The sequence below is a fragment of the Haliotis cracherodii genome, unplaced genomic scaffold, assembly GCF_022045235.1.
Source record: "Haliotis cracherodii isolate W230 unplaced genomic scaffold, xgHalCrac1.p SCAF_15, whole genome shotgun sequence".
In the NCBI taxonomy this organism is placed as follows: domain Eukaryota; kingdom Metazoa; phylum Mollusca; class Gastropoda; order Lepetellida; family Haliotidae; genus Haliotis; species Haliotis cracherodii.
The window spans coordinates 15193926-15211608 of NW_027266270.1; the positions used below are offsets into that span (position 1 = coordinate 15193926).

A 17683-nucleotide genomic window follows, 5' to 3' on the forward strand; every position below is an offset into this window, starting at 1 on the left:
TCCCCATGTTAATTGATTGTTGGAGAATTTGTGGTGTTAAATCGAGGGACAATCGGAACAAGTGTTAAATGGCCGGACGATGGCCTGTGACAAATATAGAAGCGTTTTGTTCCCTTTTTGACAACAAACACTTTACGAAGGCGCCTAGCCGTCTCGTGTCGACGTGGGTGCGTAAATGTAAGCCTGGACAAACAGCTGTAGGCAGATTCGTGAAATATATCACACTGATCGTCAGGCTTCAGTACGTGACGGTCAATGTTTCATGGGAAAACACATAACACATGCTTGAGCCATGGCATGATGCATCAGCAGTGTCTGAAACCAGGCTATATGATACCATGCAACAGCTCTTATGCAGGCATGCGAATCCTTCTCCTTTTAATCTTATCAAAACCCGTTGACACCGTGACCTTTCAGGGGATTTAGAGACGGACCATTTGAGAGAGGGGTTGTTGGGAGTAGGGGCTGGGATATTTTCGAATAAAACTAATTTGTTTCAGAAAATGCTCGAAAAAACCTTAATCTAAAGATTGTTGACACTAATGAAATTGTCATTGACTCAAGGTATGTGTTTTTTGGAAATATTTCGGCTCACTGTTTTAATTAAACAAAGATATGGGTTTGCAGCTGTACCTGAAAAGCCCATTTTTTCTTTAAAAAAGATCCCAGCTCCGCCGTTTCGGCGACCGGTGTGAGCCAAGTAGTGAGTGAGTATGTTTTTTCGCCGCTTTTAGCAATATTCCAGCAATATCACAGCGGGGGACACCAGAAATGGGCTTCACACATTGTAGCCATGTGGGGAATCGAACCCGGGTCTTCGGCGTGACGAGCGAACGCTTAAACCACTAGGCTACTCGACCGCACCTGAGCCAAGTAACGTTTTGAGAACATTGGTAAGTTTTTGGTGAAATCAAATTTTCAAGTCTTTTTTTCCTTTTACTTTCCGGGTTGACCAATTCTCCCGTGTAGCCAGATCGTGAACGTTATTCTTCATAAGGCAAACCATACTCACTCACTCTATGATAAGGCAAAAGCAAACGTTACTGGCAGCCCTGCTAATCACATAAGGACGTTGTTTCCGATGGGCTCGAACTATGTTTAATCTTGTCGTGTGGGTTTCGGTGACTTAATTACCAGTTGTAGTCATCTTGATGGTTATTGGGGAGGGAATTTCATTCCGGTTATTTTCGCTCGTTCTATCAGGGGACGCTGGGGCTTGTGGTTAAAACGTCGTTTCGTCACGACGAAGACCAAGGTTTGACTCTCCACTTGGGTGCAATGTGTCGAGCCCATTTTATTCTTTTCCAAGCCTTTATTTTGCTGGAAAATATTGCTAAAAGCAACGTTCAATCATACTCACTGGTTCTATTAGACTGATGTTTAGTCTCTGTAACTAAATAATATTGATAGAAACAAATAAAATTTAAATTGAAAAGTAGCCCCAGTGAGATTCAGAGGGAAATCTAGACTTGCTTCTTTTAGAGCTTTTGCATTACAGCAAGTGCTGGGCGGAAGGGACAATAATATGGTTCAGGGACTGTGAGAAAGACTATCGTTCTATCAGTGTTCCTCCCATATCAGTCTGGCTTGTTGTGCAAAAACTGAAATCTGCTAAATGAGGCGTTCAACTGAAACGCCCAAGCAAGCATGGAGGTGTTGATATGAACACACTGTTGTATAAACCCATTTCTGGATCAAAATATCAAAGACGCTGGTAATCTGTTTCATGTCATTCGGACATAAAGTTCTTATAATACAGAGCACTATGTATACAAAGTTTCAGCAGTTCTACCGCCTCCATGGTGTAGGGGATAGTGCGTCCCCCCTGTGAGCAGAAGGTCGGGGGTTCGATTTCCTGTCCGAGGCATACCAACAGATCTTACAGTATGGTACTTGTTGTTACATGCCTTGGTCTTGGCATTAATGGGTTAAGCCAAGCACTGGTCAGCTCGGAGTAAGTATACTGTGGTTGCGTAAAACCGGCGTTAGTCGGCGTACATGCAACCACACACACGCGTAACACGTCGACATGTCAGTGAAATAGTGTACTGAACGCCACGGTGAATCCCATTTAACCTCTCCTTTAGAGTTTCAGAACAAGAGATTAACCGTCATCCTCAATAACCACGGAACAACGGTTTATAGGAACAGATAATCACAAGTGGTGTTTGGTGGACTTGACTCAAATTTGCTGGGACTGACATTTGGCTCGAACGTGGATGATCTCCTTGAAGTGTGCTGACTGATGGCTAACTTCATGGTGTTATGTTTTTCAATCGCTTCCTCCACCAATATTTTTGGACAGTATGTGAAATCTACAGGTTCGTCTGATTTGTCGTCAAACAGTATCACCAGTACAATCCTCGGTCACAAAGAAGCCTGTTGCAGCAGCAATGTGTTGACACTCTATAGCCCCCGGTGTTAGGTGCGTTTGGTTAGGCTGAGAGTGTGTGTCGGTGTATATTCCACTTCCTGTAAGAATACACTATCTGTGTAGAGAGGAAGGGTAGTGACTGCACCGTGTCGTGTTTTCACTGACCACAGAACTTATCCCGACCTGGACATGTTGATATTTGGCCGGATTGGGTGGGACTGACCATCGTTAAGTAAGTTGTGTACTCCACGCTCCCCCTCCCATGATGGACAGGTGTAGATAATGTAGTTTTGACCGATCTTTTCGCAGTTTCGTCAGGATGTATAAAATGATAGAACGAATGGGTGATATGACGACGGTCTGTAAAGACGAGTCTGGAAGAGACAATCCAGTGATTGGCATCATGAGCATCAATCTACGCAACTGGGGTACGATGACATGCATCAACAAAATCAACGATCCTGACCCCACGATCCCGTTAGTCGCCTCATACGACAAACATGGGTTTTTGAAGACCATTTCTAAACCTGATTTTCTGACCACTGTCTATAAAGACAAAAAAATGGTATAAAATATTTAGGAGAGTAACATATACATGCTGTTAAAGCACTTTATTTCTGACCCAGATCTTCACGAGGAAATGAGTGTGCAAGTGAATTAGTGTTGTTTAACGATACTTTGATCAGTTGCAGATATATCGCGGCGTGACAGCTAATTGTGGGAAGAAACGAGATGCAGATCTTTATAGACGTGTAGCACTTATACACGCTAAACCCATGAGCACAGGTATGGTGTCGACAAACCAAGAACCATAATCAACGGGAATCCAGGATTAGAACCCATGATAATGGGATTTGGCATGCCTAAGGGACTATACTATGTACTCATGTCTCTTTACCAGGTGCTACATGGATTGTTTGCGCACAAGATCAGCTTAGATCGGGTGGTCGGTGTCGATGGCTAAGTTGATTGCATGTCATCGTAATAATAAAAATAATAATGACGATGATGATGATGATGATGATGATGATGATGATGATGATGATGATAAGCACCAAGTTGTCAGACTCCCCATTGTCCTCGGTGCCTTAGGTTTGGTACCTCCAAATCTGTTGGCTGACATTGGTAGAGTAGCCAGGTTTGCTGCCAGGAATACAGCCCTTCTGACAATATCGGTAATGCAGAAGGTTGCAGTGTTGGGGAGTCTCCACTTTCTCCGAAAACTTCTGGGTGGGCGCTTCCTTGGAGAAATCCCATGCGCTGTCTGGGGTGCGCATAGAGGGGGCAAGGGCCCTGAGCAAATGATGAACCTTACCATCCTGACTGTGCCAGGATAACCCAAAACCCCTTTGCTGCATTTATGTATTTTAATATCTCTCTCTCTCTCTCTCTCTCTCTCTCTCTCTCTCTCTCTCTCTCTCTCTCTCTCTCTCTCTCTCTCTCCCTCTGTATATATATATATATATATATATATGAAACAAGCATTTGGGAGACCGTATGTAAAATCCAGCTTTAGGGAGACCAGGTTTATATTTTGTTGCACATATACTTCTAATAAGTTTAATGATGTATTTTAACTCTAAATCGTCCTGACAATCGATAGCTAAAAGAGAAAAAAATATATTAAAAAATACAAAATATACATGATTTTGGGACTCCTTAATTTTCATACATACAGATTCAGCCTCCAAGGGATGTCAGTATAAAATGTTCATTCATTCATTTTCGGTAAGGATTCAAAATACGATCAGTTTTGCAACTGTACCAGTAACGGCGACAGCTTACTGGCTGTCTGTTACATTTGCTCCCAAATTAATCCAACTAGTAAACAGCTGTAAACAAACGTTTTCACGCTGGTCACATCAATGAAATGTCCCTTTAATCTTTTCCGTGCTTGGTATCGTTATTGTTTCGATTGTACTTGCTTTATAAAGCACTTTCCAAACTTAGTTCATCTGCTTTGATAAATTAGGTTCTGTGATTAAATCAGGATTAACAACGATCAATCGTAAACTAGTTTAATTCATCCAATGTCTAAGATACGGGAAATCCCCATAAGTCGCGACAACTCCGAGCTTGGAACGAGTTACTCTCCCTACAGGATATGGCCATTTCGTTGTATTTACAGTCTACAAAATTCCTCTTTTTTTAAAGGAGGCTGTGTTATTTTAACGACGATTTATTTTTTACTCGTAATTATATCCGTGCATGCTTTCCTTTATATCGCGCACATATAAACGCCCTTCTTTAAGGAAAGATAAGACTTTTATTAAAATTCCTTTGAGCATAATGACATATGATGTACTATCTTAAAGAACATCAGTATATGTGTATGATAGCCTAGGAAATCAACTTACACTCTCTTCAGACGATCTTGTGTTCCCTGTGTTATGTTTAATGACTGGTTCGTGCTTCCATGAGAAAGTAGAGCCGGCTGTCTGTGTATACGCTAAGATTAATGCTCAGCTTTTTCTCGTGTAGAATTTCAGCGCAAAAAGATGTTGTGTGCTTTTGGAGATTGTGTGGGAAAGGTAGAGATAATGACTGCACAATGTTAATACGCCTAACTGCCTTGTGTTTCGTTAGTTTACGAAGCACAGCGATAAACCTAGCTGACATAACACATTGCTGCCGTTGGAATATTTTCTGGGATTGTAGTTTCTAGAAGGTCATTTTTTATAATGCCTAGGAAGAAGCATATTCCTGAGAAACAAGTAGGTTTTATCCTCGTACATGGGAATTAGCATTGGAGTCGGACAGACCAAGTTTTTAAAGGGTTGGTACAGTTGGACTTTCGCCATTGTCATTATCAATACGTTAACTGTAGAACTTGTTTTTATTTGGCTTCTAAAAATAATTTATGTTACAAGAAATGAAAACTTCAACAGAAAAGATAGAATTATATTTAGGCAGAGAGTTACTCTGAAGAAACACACACGTGATATTTTAACCTCTTTTCATCCCATACCACGTTGTATCATTATCTTCCACCACATTCCCCTCCCGTAATAACACCCTTACGTCGTGTCATTATCTACCACCTCATAACCCTCCTGTAATAACACCCTTACGTTGTATCATTATCTACCACCTCATACCCCTCCCGTAATAACACCCTTACATTGTGTCATTATCTACCACCTCATACCCCTCCTTTTATAACACCCTTACGTTGTGTCATTATCTACCACCTCATACCCCTCCTTTTATAACGCCCTTACGTTGTGTCATTATCTACCACGTTATGCCAGTCCGGTAATAACATCTTCACGTTGTATTATTATCTACCACCTCATACCCCTCCCGTAATAACATCCTTACGTTGTGTCATTATCTACCACGTTATGCCAGTACGGGAATAACATATCCACTTTGCATCATCATCTACCACGTTTTACCAGTCAGGATATAACATGTCCACGTTGTATCCCCGTCCCATAATAAGAGCACCACGTTGTATCATCATCTATCACGTGTTAAATGTCCACTCATAGCATCATCATGTAATTATCAAACATGTGTAACTGGTCCTGCCAACACGTCCACCTCCTGACACCTCCTCTGGCCATACAAACTGACATATTATGCCATATACATATAGATGCCATATGCCCAGTGGCACGCAGAGATCAGATCATCCATCATATTTGAGAAGAAACAACGTTAACTTCATCCAGTGCATTACAGCTCTGCAAAATGACCTCTTGGCGTTACCAAGTAGAAACCGTTCAATGATGAGATGCATCAGCTGAAACATCACGTCTTGTTGCAAAATAAAGCGAGGAACATGCATATTGTCCTTCCCGATTATTTAAAAAATACACATAGAAAGTGATATTTATACACATCACCGTTTGTCACGTTTCCGTAACCCAGAAGCACGTGTTGACATTGATTTAATTTATATCCTCTCGGTGTTCATCTTCGTGACTCAGGGCTGGTAAACTGAGTGTTTGGCGAGAGGCACATGAAATTGATAGGAACAATATCAGGCGTCTACGATGGCTATTTAACTAACAATTCAAACTGAAGATACACACAATACCGTACGCAGGTATTCTGGGTCCTACAAATGACCTCGTGACTACCGATATCACCCCTGAGTTGATCAATTGATGAGTTGATCAGTTAAACAGCTACTCTGAACCCCGTCAGCAACGAAACCACACATTCCGGAAGTATGCTGTATTTAATCCCCTACACGTGTCTTGTTAATCCAGAAATGTGTTAATACGGATGATTTAACGGGGAACTGACAGTTCGGATGAAAGAGGTTACATTTCATAACCATAGTTCCCTTCATGTCTGTGATTTTTTTATCATATTCCAATTTACACTAGCTTATAGTCTAGTTACGCAAACACATTCTAATTATTAAATATGCTAAGACTACATAAAATTTAGATCAAACTCCATTTGTCAAAAATTGACATATATTATCAGTTTAATTATAACCGACTTTGGGTGATCATATTAACGATAGCAATTTTGTGACGAGAAGTGTGTGAAAGGCTAGTTGGTTCGAAGAAAATCAACACCAGCCATCAGCATGCTAAGTGAAAGCTTGTGTAAATTCCACTATTTATTTTCCGTTTAGTGTCAAAATACTCAAGTAAGGGGGAACCTTTCATATCCGGTCAGTTTTGGGCGTATTTCAACTCTAATGAGTTGTTCTAGCACAGGAGGGGTGACACTTCAGAATGCGCTCAAACACACATGCGAACTAGTACCCAACCCTTCAAGATATGGTTAAATATCCATTACTCAACGTTATCTGTACAACGGTGCCTGCTGCACGTAGTTAGGTAGAAGACGGGTTGGAATATCTCTTGCTCCATATAGGTTGGTGTTATCTGACATGCAGTTTATACATATTTATCAGATGCACGCGATATTTGTAAACATTGTAACCCCTTGTTGTTTTATGGCAGGGTACGATGGATATGTTTTAAAAATATGAACGAGTGCATTGTATTTATGCAAAAGTTCCCAATAGATGTCTTCTTCCGCGAACAGCTGGTTTCATCGCTATTTGATAGCGATTCATAAACACGTGTTTAGTCGGAATCGCTCAGTGACGTTTAGCAGAGATTTCTTATGATTATGGAAATGTTTTTGTCGCTTATATTTGTTTTTGACTGATTCCCGTCAATGGTATACCCTTTACACGTGTGTTGAATATGTCTGTGAAGCAAGCAGGAACGCCATCTCAGAGGAGAGAGTTCAATTTTGATACTAACATTTTATAAATTACCATCCCTCTATCACTGATATGCCCAATGAATTGGAACATCAGCCAAAAGAATATAATCCAGGTTCTCCCGGAGGAAGGTGTGACACTCTGAAACCGTATTATACGATTCGTAAGTGAGCAGGGAGTTATTCCCGTTTTGGTAATATTCTAGCAATATCATGCCAAGGAATATCAGGAATATGCACCAATGGCGGGACTCGAACCCAGTCTACGGAGTGACGAGCGAACGCTTTAACCACTAGGCTACCCACAGCCTCCAGATAATTCATGGTTCTTTATGGCTCTGTAGTACAATATATATAACTTCCAATGCACGTGTAAAATGTAAAATAAAAATAGGAGAAAGTAAGGGGATATTCCGAACAACTGATAAAACTTGATATATGTTTTGCACGAATTGTAGTTAACAATTTGACAAGTGCCTTATTGGACTCATTTTGTTATGATTAAGTTTTTCACACAAATTTCAAATTAAGTATATAATTCAAATGCCCAAACACAAATACACTTTGCGACATTAAAGGTAAGAGTATCATGTTTCTATTCTTGCACAACGCCATACATATACGTCACCACGATAACAGGGCTGCTGTAGTCGGCAGGACAAGCCCAGGGGTCGCCAGATGATCCCACGCCAGGAAACTTAGCACTTCAATGTTGATCGCTCATGTATCTAACTACTCCCTTTACAGAGTAGTACTAATTTACCTGGACAGTGAATAAAGTTTTTAATTCAGTAACAAGCTATGTCTGAAGAAAGAACCATGGTATCTAAATAGCATGGTGGTGAGATATTGGGGAGAGAGAAACAGACACTAGTGTTTACTGGCAACAAATCCGGATACTGTTTCCACAAGAAGCAAATGAGGGATGTCGTCAGGATAATCCTAGGCTATTTGTTTTATCCCCGAAGCATTTGATATGGGAAGCTGTTTGTTGACTTTCGAGCAACTGGGATCTGTTAATTGTTAAATATTGTCTGATGCCTGTTTGCCTGTTTACAATCGTGTCTAGATCGTGTTCTGTCAGGGAATATCAATGTTTGTGCAATGCTGACAGAAAAAAGTGCTTTGACAGCTTGTATATGTTAAATTCAAATTTCTGAATATTTTATACATATTGTTATGTCATAAGACACCTGTGAAGATCCGGGTTAGAACTGGTCTTCAGCAATCCATGCTTGTAAGACTCGACTATAGGGATTGGGCAATCAGGTTGGCTGACTTGGTTGATGCATGTCATCTTATCCCAATTGCGTAGATCGATGTCCATGATGTCATTCACTGGATTGTCTTGTCTAGACCCGATTATTAACAGACCGCCGTCATATATCTGGAATATTGCTCAGTGCGACCTAAACAGGAAACAAACAAACAAATCTGGAGAAAGAGATATTGGCGCCTTGGAATTATATCTATTATGTGTGTAGCTCTTACATGTGTCTCACATATGTATCGCTGATATACATGTGACTCATATCTGTGTCGCTTACATGTGTGTTTTATTCATTGTGATACACTGATACCTTTTGATCATATCTGTGATGATTATACCTTTTTGTGTTTTTTCGACACCGTTTACTGTCGCGATGAAACGAATGGTTCTGAACGTTGTCATTGTTTTGTTCAAAGGATGCAGTTGATCAACATCATCACAAACATTCTCAACAGAAGAACGTTCATCTTCTTTTATCACCTCAGTTGAAATATATATTACTCAAAAGAAGATATTTTTAATGTACGACGTTCCCATTGGATGAGAGGTCGGTCACATGACCGGGAAATTGACTATCATATGTGTATGACGGACACATTTTGACGTTCATACGTTTTCAGGAGACTGTACATGTATTCTTGAAATGACGCAATAACTGACGGACTACTTGCACATTCCTGTGAAATCCCCTGGAACTTCCCCAGCACAAAGCAAAATACAGAAGCAGTGTTTTTGATGATTTAGACACTTTAATCTTAAACTTACCGTTTTAGCATACAATGGGATAAGTCAGAGAGTTTCATTGCATGCCCGTTCAAGGACATCCCCGCTACGACCAATCCTAGTGAACAAACCGAAGCTCCGGCAGTTTGGCCCTCACTCTATGAGTGTCCATATTTCATGAACTCACACAAAGTGAAAGTCAATTCTTAAATAAAGAACACCCGATTTGTCATACGATTATACTTAATCTGTCATGTCAGATTAACTATAGTCATATAAAAAGATTGGGTGTTCCTCAGGGGTTTCTTTCCCCAGTACATATTGCTTCTTTATACAATTAGTATTCTTGGATAGTGTGGATGGTGTAGTAATTTATGTTTTAATGTCACTTTATTAAATCTTCTTATGGTTGGATACAGCAAGGGATTAGGTGTGAGTGTCAATGAGTGTCTATGCTAATATCCAATTACTAAAACACATCCGAATCAATAAAACTCATACATGTTATTGTAATGTTACTGATAGTATCAACATGCATAACAAAAGCTTCAAGAACTTTAAAAACCTTCTTTGTGTTTTCTAAATTTGCCTTTCCTTACTTGGGCGGGCACTATCCTGGGTGTCAGTTCTTATCTGTAACTTTGGCTCAGACATTAAATATCAATTACAGTAGAAAACGGATATAACGAACTACTCTTTTCTCAGTTCGCTATACACGTCACTAATAAGTGATAGATGGGCTTGTCGGTGATCAGATATCAGTTCGCTGTATCCGTTAGTTCGCTGTCGAGAGTTCGTCATATCCGTAAATTTTATATGATATTAGATAGGAGATAAATCGGGGATTTTTTAACAGTTCGTTGTATCCGTTTGTTCTCTATATCCGTGTTCGTTATATCCATGTTCGCTATATCCCCGTTCGTTATATCCATGTTCTACTGTACAAAACAATAATCGGTGAAGCCTTATCATTCACTTACGTGATCACCTCCTCCACAATTGCATTATAGATCAGTCATAACTGCAAGTTGTTTGCTTAATGTTTGCACTTACACATTATCCTTTATTTCACATCGTCTACCCAAATCTGTGTAACTAAGCTATGAAACATCCATTCAAGTAACGACACATAATTCAACAGGGCAACTACAGAAGTGTAATAATAGATATTCCCTACTACATGTGCACTCGAAGAAAACACGTCTTGAAACGTCTATTCATGTACGCTTTCAACGAGAGTGTTGCCTTGTGAATACACCATTCATCCGTATGTGCTGTACAAACAACCTCAACACAAGATATCAAGGGCTTTCGTGATATTTACCCAGGTGTCAAACAATATACTACAGTTTGAGAGCCGTCTTACTGGATAGAAAGGCATTCCAGTTGAACTCTAATCTGCCCCTTTTTAATTCTAGTTTGGTCGTTGATTGTGATTTATTTAGCACAACTTGCTACCACCTAGTGAATGTCATTGATAGCAACCCTGGCTTGTCACGGCGATAAAAGATCGTTTTTCAGCATCGCCCAAATTTTCACAAGCTTGCTCCTTTTATAGTCTTCTACAGTGTCTGACACTTCTAGAGAGCTGAGACAAGCGGTGAATTGATAAAACGCAAGCAGTGCCCCTCCCGCTTATTACACAGTGCTAGGGTAATATTGTGAATCATGGGTATGAGATGTTGCCGAACGTGTGTTAAATTGGCATGACGGCCTTGGGCGGTTGTAACAGATTAAACAGAATAGGACCAAACAATATGTTTGTTTGAGTTATACACTGAGATATTCCAACACATATGGTTTCAGAGCAGTTAATGTTTCGTGTTGAATATTTGATGAGCAAAATGTAACATAGAGACGTTGGTGTGAAGAATAATCATCAAAGGTTTGGTGTTGGTGAATATGTCATTAGCACATTTAGCAATGCGTCTTGCTTCCTGCTTTATGATGTGAAGAGTAACCATTAAATGGTTGGTGCTAATGAATAATAAATATATAATTAGCAAATTTGGCAATGCTTCTTGGTTCCCATTTCGTAAAGATGGACGTGGCCTGATGTGATTACAATAACAAATCTTGTTCTGTTGAAACTATTTATCTTATCAAAATTTGCAAATGAAATTTCTGTTAGACAAGAAGTTATTTTTGATGCTTAAACCTTAGTTTTAATCTTCAGTATAGCAACTAATATGCGAAAGCAAAACTTAAGCTATATAATGTTTATATAGCGAACACAAAATGCATTTTTTAATATTGAAACAATTTAATACACTCAATGCTACATATTATTTTTTGTATATATAATACTATGATATGTTTTCTTTTATTATGCCACTAACACAGTCACAAACAATATGAATTAAATAACAGGTAATAATTATGTGTACTATTTGGTACTGTTTCGCTTCTATTATAACTGTTTACTTTCAGAAACAAGTCGATGGATTCACCAGTCAGGAACGCCTCCTTTGAAAGATTATCATGCATCACAATATACGTCATCACACAACCGAGCATCACCGTATATGACTATGACGTCAGTTCCGGTTCAGACGCCATTCACCTCATCCGTATCATCCTCAATATCTACCACGACTTCTACCTCGGCAAATCAACCAATCGTGCCATCTACAACATATCACCAAGCAAGTGCAACAAAGGTGATCTCTCCGAGGTATTCATATAAACATACAAATTTAAGGACAACAGATCCCATATTCAGTGATTCAGCATCAGATTCGTCCACACATACAGCACCTGGAATGCAATTTTCAGACGTCGCACAAACCGAGCTCCAGCTCCAAAGCTCTATGGTTGCAGAAGAATATGGTATGGATACACTTGGCTCAAATCAAGCTGACAGTAGTGGAACTGTGAATACCGAAACAATGAATAATCTTTTCGAGACGTTCTTGGAAACTGTAGCAGACAGTTCGAAAGTAAAGAACCATCAGTCTACATCTTCTGTATCAACGTTTGACATTTTAAGAGACTATAACTTCACAGCTTCACAGATAGCTGAATGGTTTGAGTCTGGCATCTCCAAGTCCAAGTCCAAATCAAACACTACATCAGCATCAGATAATTCTGCCCAAACTGACAAAGACATTATTGATCCCCAAAGTAATTCTGCACAAAGGTCGTTGCATACTTCTACATACTCCAAAGGTAGTGATGACATGCCTGGAACGCCTTTGTCATTACTCACAACCCCAACCAGCATTCGTAACACGATACAAAGTGCTGACAGTAGCAGATACTCGTCCAGCGACTTTATGTTCACAAATGTCGCGAGCATGGTCAAGAAAACCGATTCTATCAAATATTCATCAGCGTCAGATTTCTTAGTAACCTATTCTCTTATAAATGTATTCAAGGCGCATTCAGATGACAAGGGGGTCACACAAACGACCAAGGGAACCAATTTAGCAAATAATACGTCTCTGTTAGGTAATACATCACTTTCCCATACTACACAGAGAGAAAGTGTATCGCAAACTAGTGATTTGGACAAAAGTAAGGAGTCATATTTAGAAAGGGATCTTCAAAAGTCTTTACAGTCACCCCTATCGTCTTCAGCACCACCATCTACAGAAAATACAGAAGTTATAAAGACACTGTCTCTTCGATCACACTTTATGAGTGAAACAAGCAGCCATAAATTGAGTACGAAATCATATGAGGATCATGAGGAGACGCCTGGGGAACAGACACCTTCTGTATCAGAGTTAAGTGAGAATCATGTCAGTGTTTCCAAAGTGCAGTCAGAAAATGCCAGGTCAGCGTTTTCATCCGAAACAGGGAGATACATGCTATCAGTTACATCCTCGAGAACTCTATTTACTGATACAACGAGAACCCAGAGCTCAGATATTTCATCTATGTCTCAAACAAGTGGTGCTGGCTTTCCAAACATCGTTACAGATCTGCGCGCTTCCTTTCATCCAGATAAAGGTGATTTACAAACTGGATTACACAGTACAGACAGAACGACAAGGCTTTACAGGTCATCAGCTGTAGAAGAAACATCATGGACAAGCTTACCGCTTGAGTCTTCTGGCACTTTTATATATTCATCCATTAGGGCTCCTCAGAAAACTTCTCAAAATGTTTTGTCTACGAATCCAATATTACTTTCGTCAGAGTTAAATCCCTTTCTCGAAGTTCCATCACCATCTCAATCACCATTACTATCCACAAGCATCAATATAGACCTTCCAGTATATTTAGCTCCTCAGCGTGATAGCTCGCTTCCATCTCTGCTTAATAACCTGGACAGCCACCCCGTATCACAACAATTGCTATCAGAGACCAGTAACAAAATCAGTAGCTCTGTTGAAGTATCAGTCTCCCAAGAAGATGCTTCTGTAATTTCAAGCTCTGGGAGTGCTATTGTAACGGATTCATGGAATCAACCCGTTGTTAAAATCAGTGAAATTGCATCATATTCCAGTGTTGGGATCGTCAGTGACATCAAACCATCTGCCAGTAACAAGAGAACATTTGCTAGTACTCTGCTGATTGATTACAAATCTATTTCAGCGAGTGACATGACAAGACAATTAAGTAATCAGCCTATTGGTGACAATGTCATTTTGACAAGTCCTAGTGTTACATATTCCAGTGATCAGTCTGTTAAGATGTCAAGTAACATAGTTATATACCCCAGTCACCTGCCTGCCAGTGATATCAAAATGACTGCAAGTGATGTGGAATCATCTTCAAGTATAGTACCCAGTGATGTCAATAGAGTATCAACAGTTGATGTGACTACATCTTCCAGTGATCTGCCCATCGAAATCAGTACAGCGTCTGCAAGGATTTTCAGAGGTTATCCCAGTAATCCGCAAGTCAGTGACATCGCAGTGTCGTCATTGGTAGCACAATTACTTGCACCCACTTCAATGGAAATGCATTCATCTGAATTATATTATAAGTCAAATGCTGAACCATTCTTGCAAATGCCATCTATTTCCATAAACATCAAGACAAAACATTCCAAGAAGAAAGGTAGCAGTGGGGACATTCACAAAGATTCCCCTTCAGCTGTGTCTACAGCACACGGACACAGCACAACCTTTATAAGGAAAGAAGATACTCTTCAAACAAGTGTCAATCCATCAGTAGGTACCATGCATAACAGCATGTCTGCACCTGATTACACAGAGTCACGAATTGCTGCTGCTGAGTATATCAAGTCAAGCTCAAGTGCAACAACACCTAATGATTACAGTTCGATGGACATGGGAATAGATACAGTGGGTTCCAGTCTGGCTGACTCCAGACTTTCAGGGCACCAGTCAAATGGAATTGACCCCTTTCGCGCAACTACTACTTTCACTGACAATACTGACCCCAGTGCAACAACCCCTCCTGATGCTGACATCATAGTCCTATATGCTGTCACTACTAGAACTGACAATACTGGCCACAGTGCAACAGCCCCTCGTGATGCTGACATCATCGTCCCATATGCTGCGACAATGAGGTACGCGCCAATCAGTAGAAATGAGTATATCCTTGGTGCAGAGAGTTCGTCTTTTTATACCTCATCATCTGTGGAAGATTACCAATCACCAAAGGCTCAGATTACCAAATCAAGCCGAACCATTGAGGATGCTGATGTTACGTTATATTCAATTGTTGATTCATCACACAACTTAAAACCCCAACCAACCGTGACAGGATCTGAAGCCAGTATGTGGCCTGCAATATCTGACAGTGCAATTCCTAAACAACCAGCTACTCAGTGGCTATCTAATGTCAATTCTGTTGGATCTGGCGGAGGGGGTTACCCGACCGTACATGAAATATACAGACTGACATCTGATATCGGTGTTGATGTCTTGTCTTCCATCTATAAACATACAGATCAACCTGAATCAACCCAATTCTACCCAGAGGGAATGGCAGGTGAATCCATTAACTCAGCATTGCCTAATATAGGAATGCAATCTCATAGTGGTTCCATACCATTATCGACATCACTCAACCCAGGCTCATACAAAACTACTGCATCTGTGAAATCCAATGCTGACCTTCCTATGTCTACAGATATGATTGTTAGTAATTCTGACATGGACCAAATCTTGGAACAATCGCTGATTCTAACAGTTAAACACGTTGCAGACAAGAAGGAACCTTTGAGTTCAGATGCTATTTCCGCAACAGTAACAATAGATTCAGAAGTATCTCAATTCCAAAGCAGATCTGACATGGCTTCACTGTTGCCAGAAGGCTTACCTTATGAAAGCGATTCACCGGGTACTACTGGATATCATAACCAAGACTTTGGTTCGCGTCTCTCTACTGTTAAGCCGAGTTACCGAATTATGTCATCTTCTGCTTTGGTGTTAGGTCAACCTCAGCACAGCACATCTCCAGGCCATATCACAAGTACGACTCCTCTTCTCTACACAAGCACAATTCTTGAGCCAATTGCTACTTCATCGCAAAATATCAATTCAATTTCAGACACCTTCTTGAAGGAACATCTTTCTTCACAGACTAGTTATGATGCCATTGATACACCGGAATCCTTAGGATCTAATGTTGAAAGCAGTGATGTGCAAATTTTCACAACTGTAACGGAAGGAGAGATTCTCTCCTCAAAGGATTCGTCTATATACACACCCCATGCTACCTCATTACCAATAAGGCCCACACAAAGCATCAGAGGGACTCCACTTTTGTCAGAAATGAGCAGCAACAAATTAGCCTCAACAATTATGAGGTCACTATTTCCAACAACATCAGCATTAATGACATCATCAGCTAACCCACAACCAACTGTTGGTGATCCCACACAAGACCCTGAAACAGAGACACGAGAGAGTGACTTTATCCTAAAGTGGGTGTTCGATCCCAAGGGAGAAGATGTAACCTCTGCAGAATTCCTGGCTAAAGTAGTAAAAGGTAAATACTTGATGCTTTTTTCCCATAGAAGAGGCAAAGTACTTTCTATTAGATCAAACCTATCATTGCAATCCAACTACAAGTGATAAAATAACGATGACATATTTTTTCAATTGGCACTGGAAGTTTCACATACCTTAATGTTGATTTCTTTCTCAAGTTAACATATTCATAATTTCAGGTCTTGAGCTGTCATACGAAAAGGGGTTAAAGCGTCAAGTGAATGTTAGGTTGCGAAGAGACACAGTAAGCACAAGTAACGTCAATGTACAGGTGAGTACATATTGCTATTGGAACATAATAATGCGTGCCTTAAACGTTATGTAATGTCAAGTCTTATAGTTTCGTAATGAAAATGAGACACAAAGAGAGATTATGAACAACAAGTTTGGACAGACCTGCCGTAAGATGATTTTTGTCACTGAAATAAAAGCTGAAGGACTGTGTCTAGGCCATACAAACTGTAACTTATTAAGATCCAGGTTAGACTTAGTCTTCAGAAAACCATGCTTGTCATAAGAGGTGACATTTCTTGTAAGAGGCGACTGACGGGATCGGATGGTCAGGCTTGTTGACCTGGTTGATATATGTCATCATATCCCAATTGCTTAGATCGGTGCTCATGATATCAATCACTTGATTGTCTGGTCCAAACTTGGCCATTTACAGACCGCTGTTATAAAACTGAAACATTGCTGCATTTTGCGGCATTAAAGAGAAACAAACAAACAAAATGTGGTTGATGTATAGAGAAAAGTCCAACGCCTCCAAAGTGTGATGACATAAAGTCAAACATGTGACCGAGCCTCACCACCTGATCCAATATAATTGCCTCTTACCACAAGCAATAGCGTTCTGTGGACCTATTCTATCCTGGGTTGCCTGAGTGTTCAGATAGCAACAATGTTTTTATCCATAAATTCCTATGTATTTATTCCTATCACAAACATATAAGTGTACTATATTTGTAACCGATGTGGTCATGTGGTGATGTATGATTTATATTTAAAATCAACTGTTTCTTTATAGATAAAGCGTACCAAACCTCGGTCGGACGGTAGTATGGAGATGGAGTTCACAGTCACCAGAAATGGACAAAAGGTTCTTGCCAAGGATGCAGAAGTTACCTTCAACAAAATATCCTCAGAAGAACTCAATCATTATACTGGAGTGAAGGTAGAATTTGTTTAGGCTACTGTTAC

The 17683-nt window shown here is 40.0% G+C and overlaps 1 protein-coding gene across 1 annotated transcript in view; it reads left to right on the top strand.

Annotated features, from left to right (window-relative positions):
• Positions 1–17683, top strand: part of LOC139462309 (serine-rich adhesin for platelets-like) — a 49044-nt gene that overhangs the window by 16658 nt on the left and 14703 nt on the right. Inside the window, exons 2-4 of the mRNA XM_071243939.1 lie at positions 11997–16481; positions 16663–16754; positions 17511–17657. Coding sequence (XP_071100040.1) covers positions 11997–16481; positions 16663–16754; positions 17511–17657 — 4724 coding nt within the window. The remainder of the gene's footprint in view (positions 1–11996; positions 16482–16662; positions 16755–17510; positions 17658–17683) is intronic.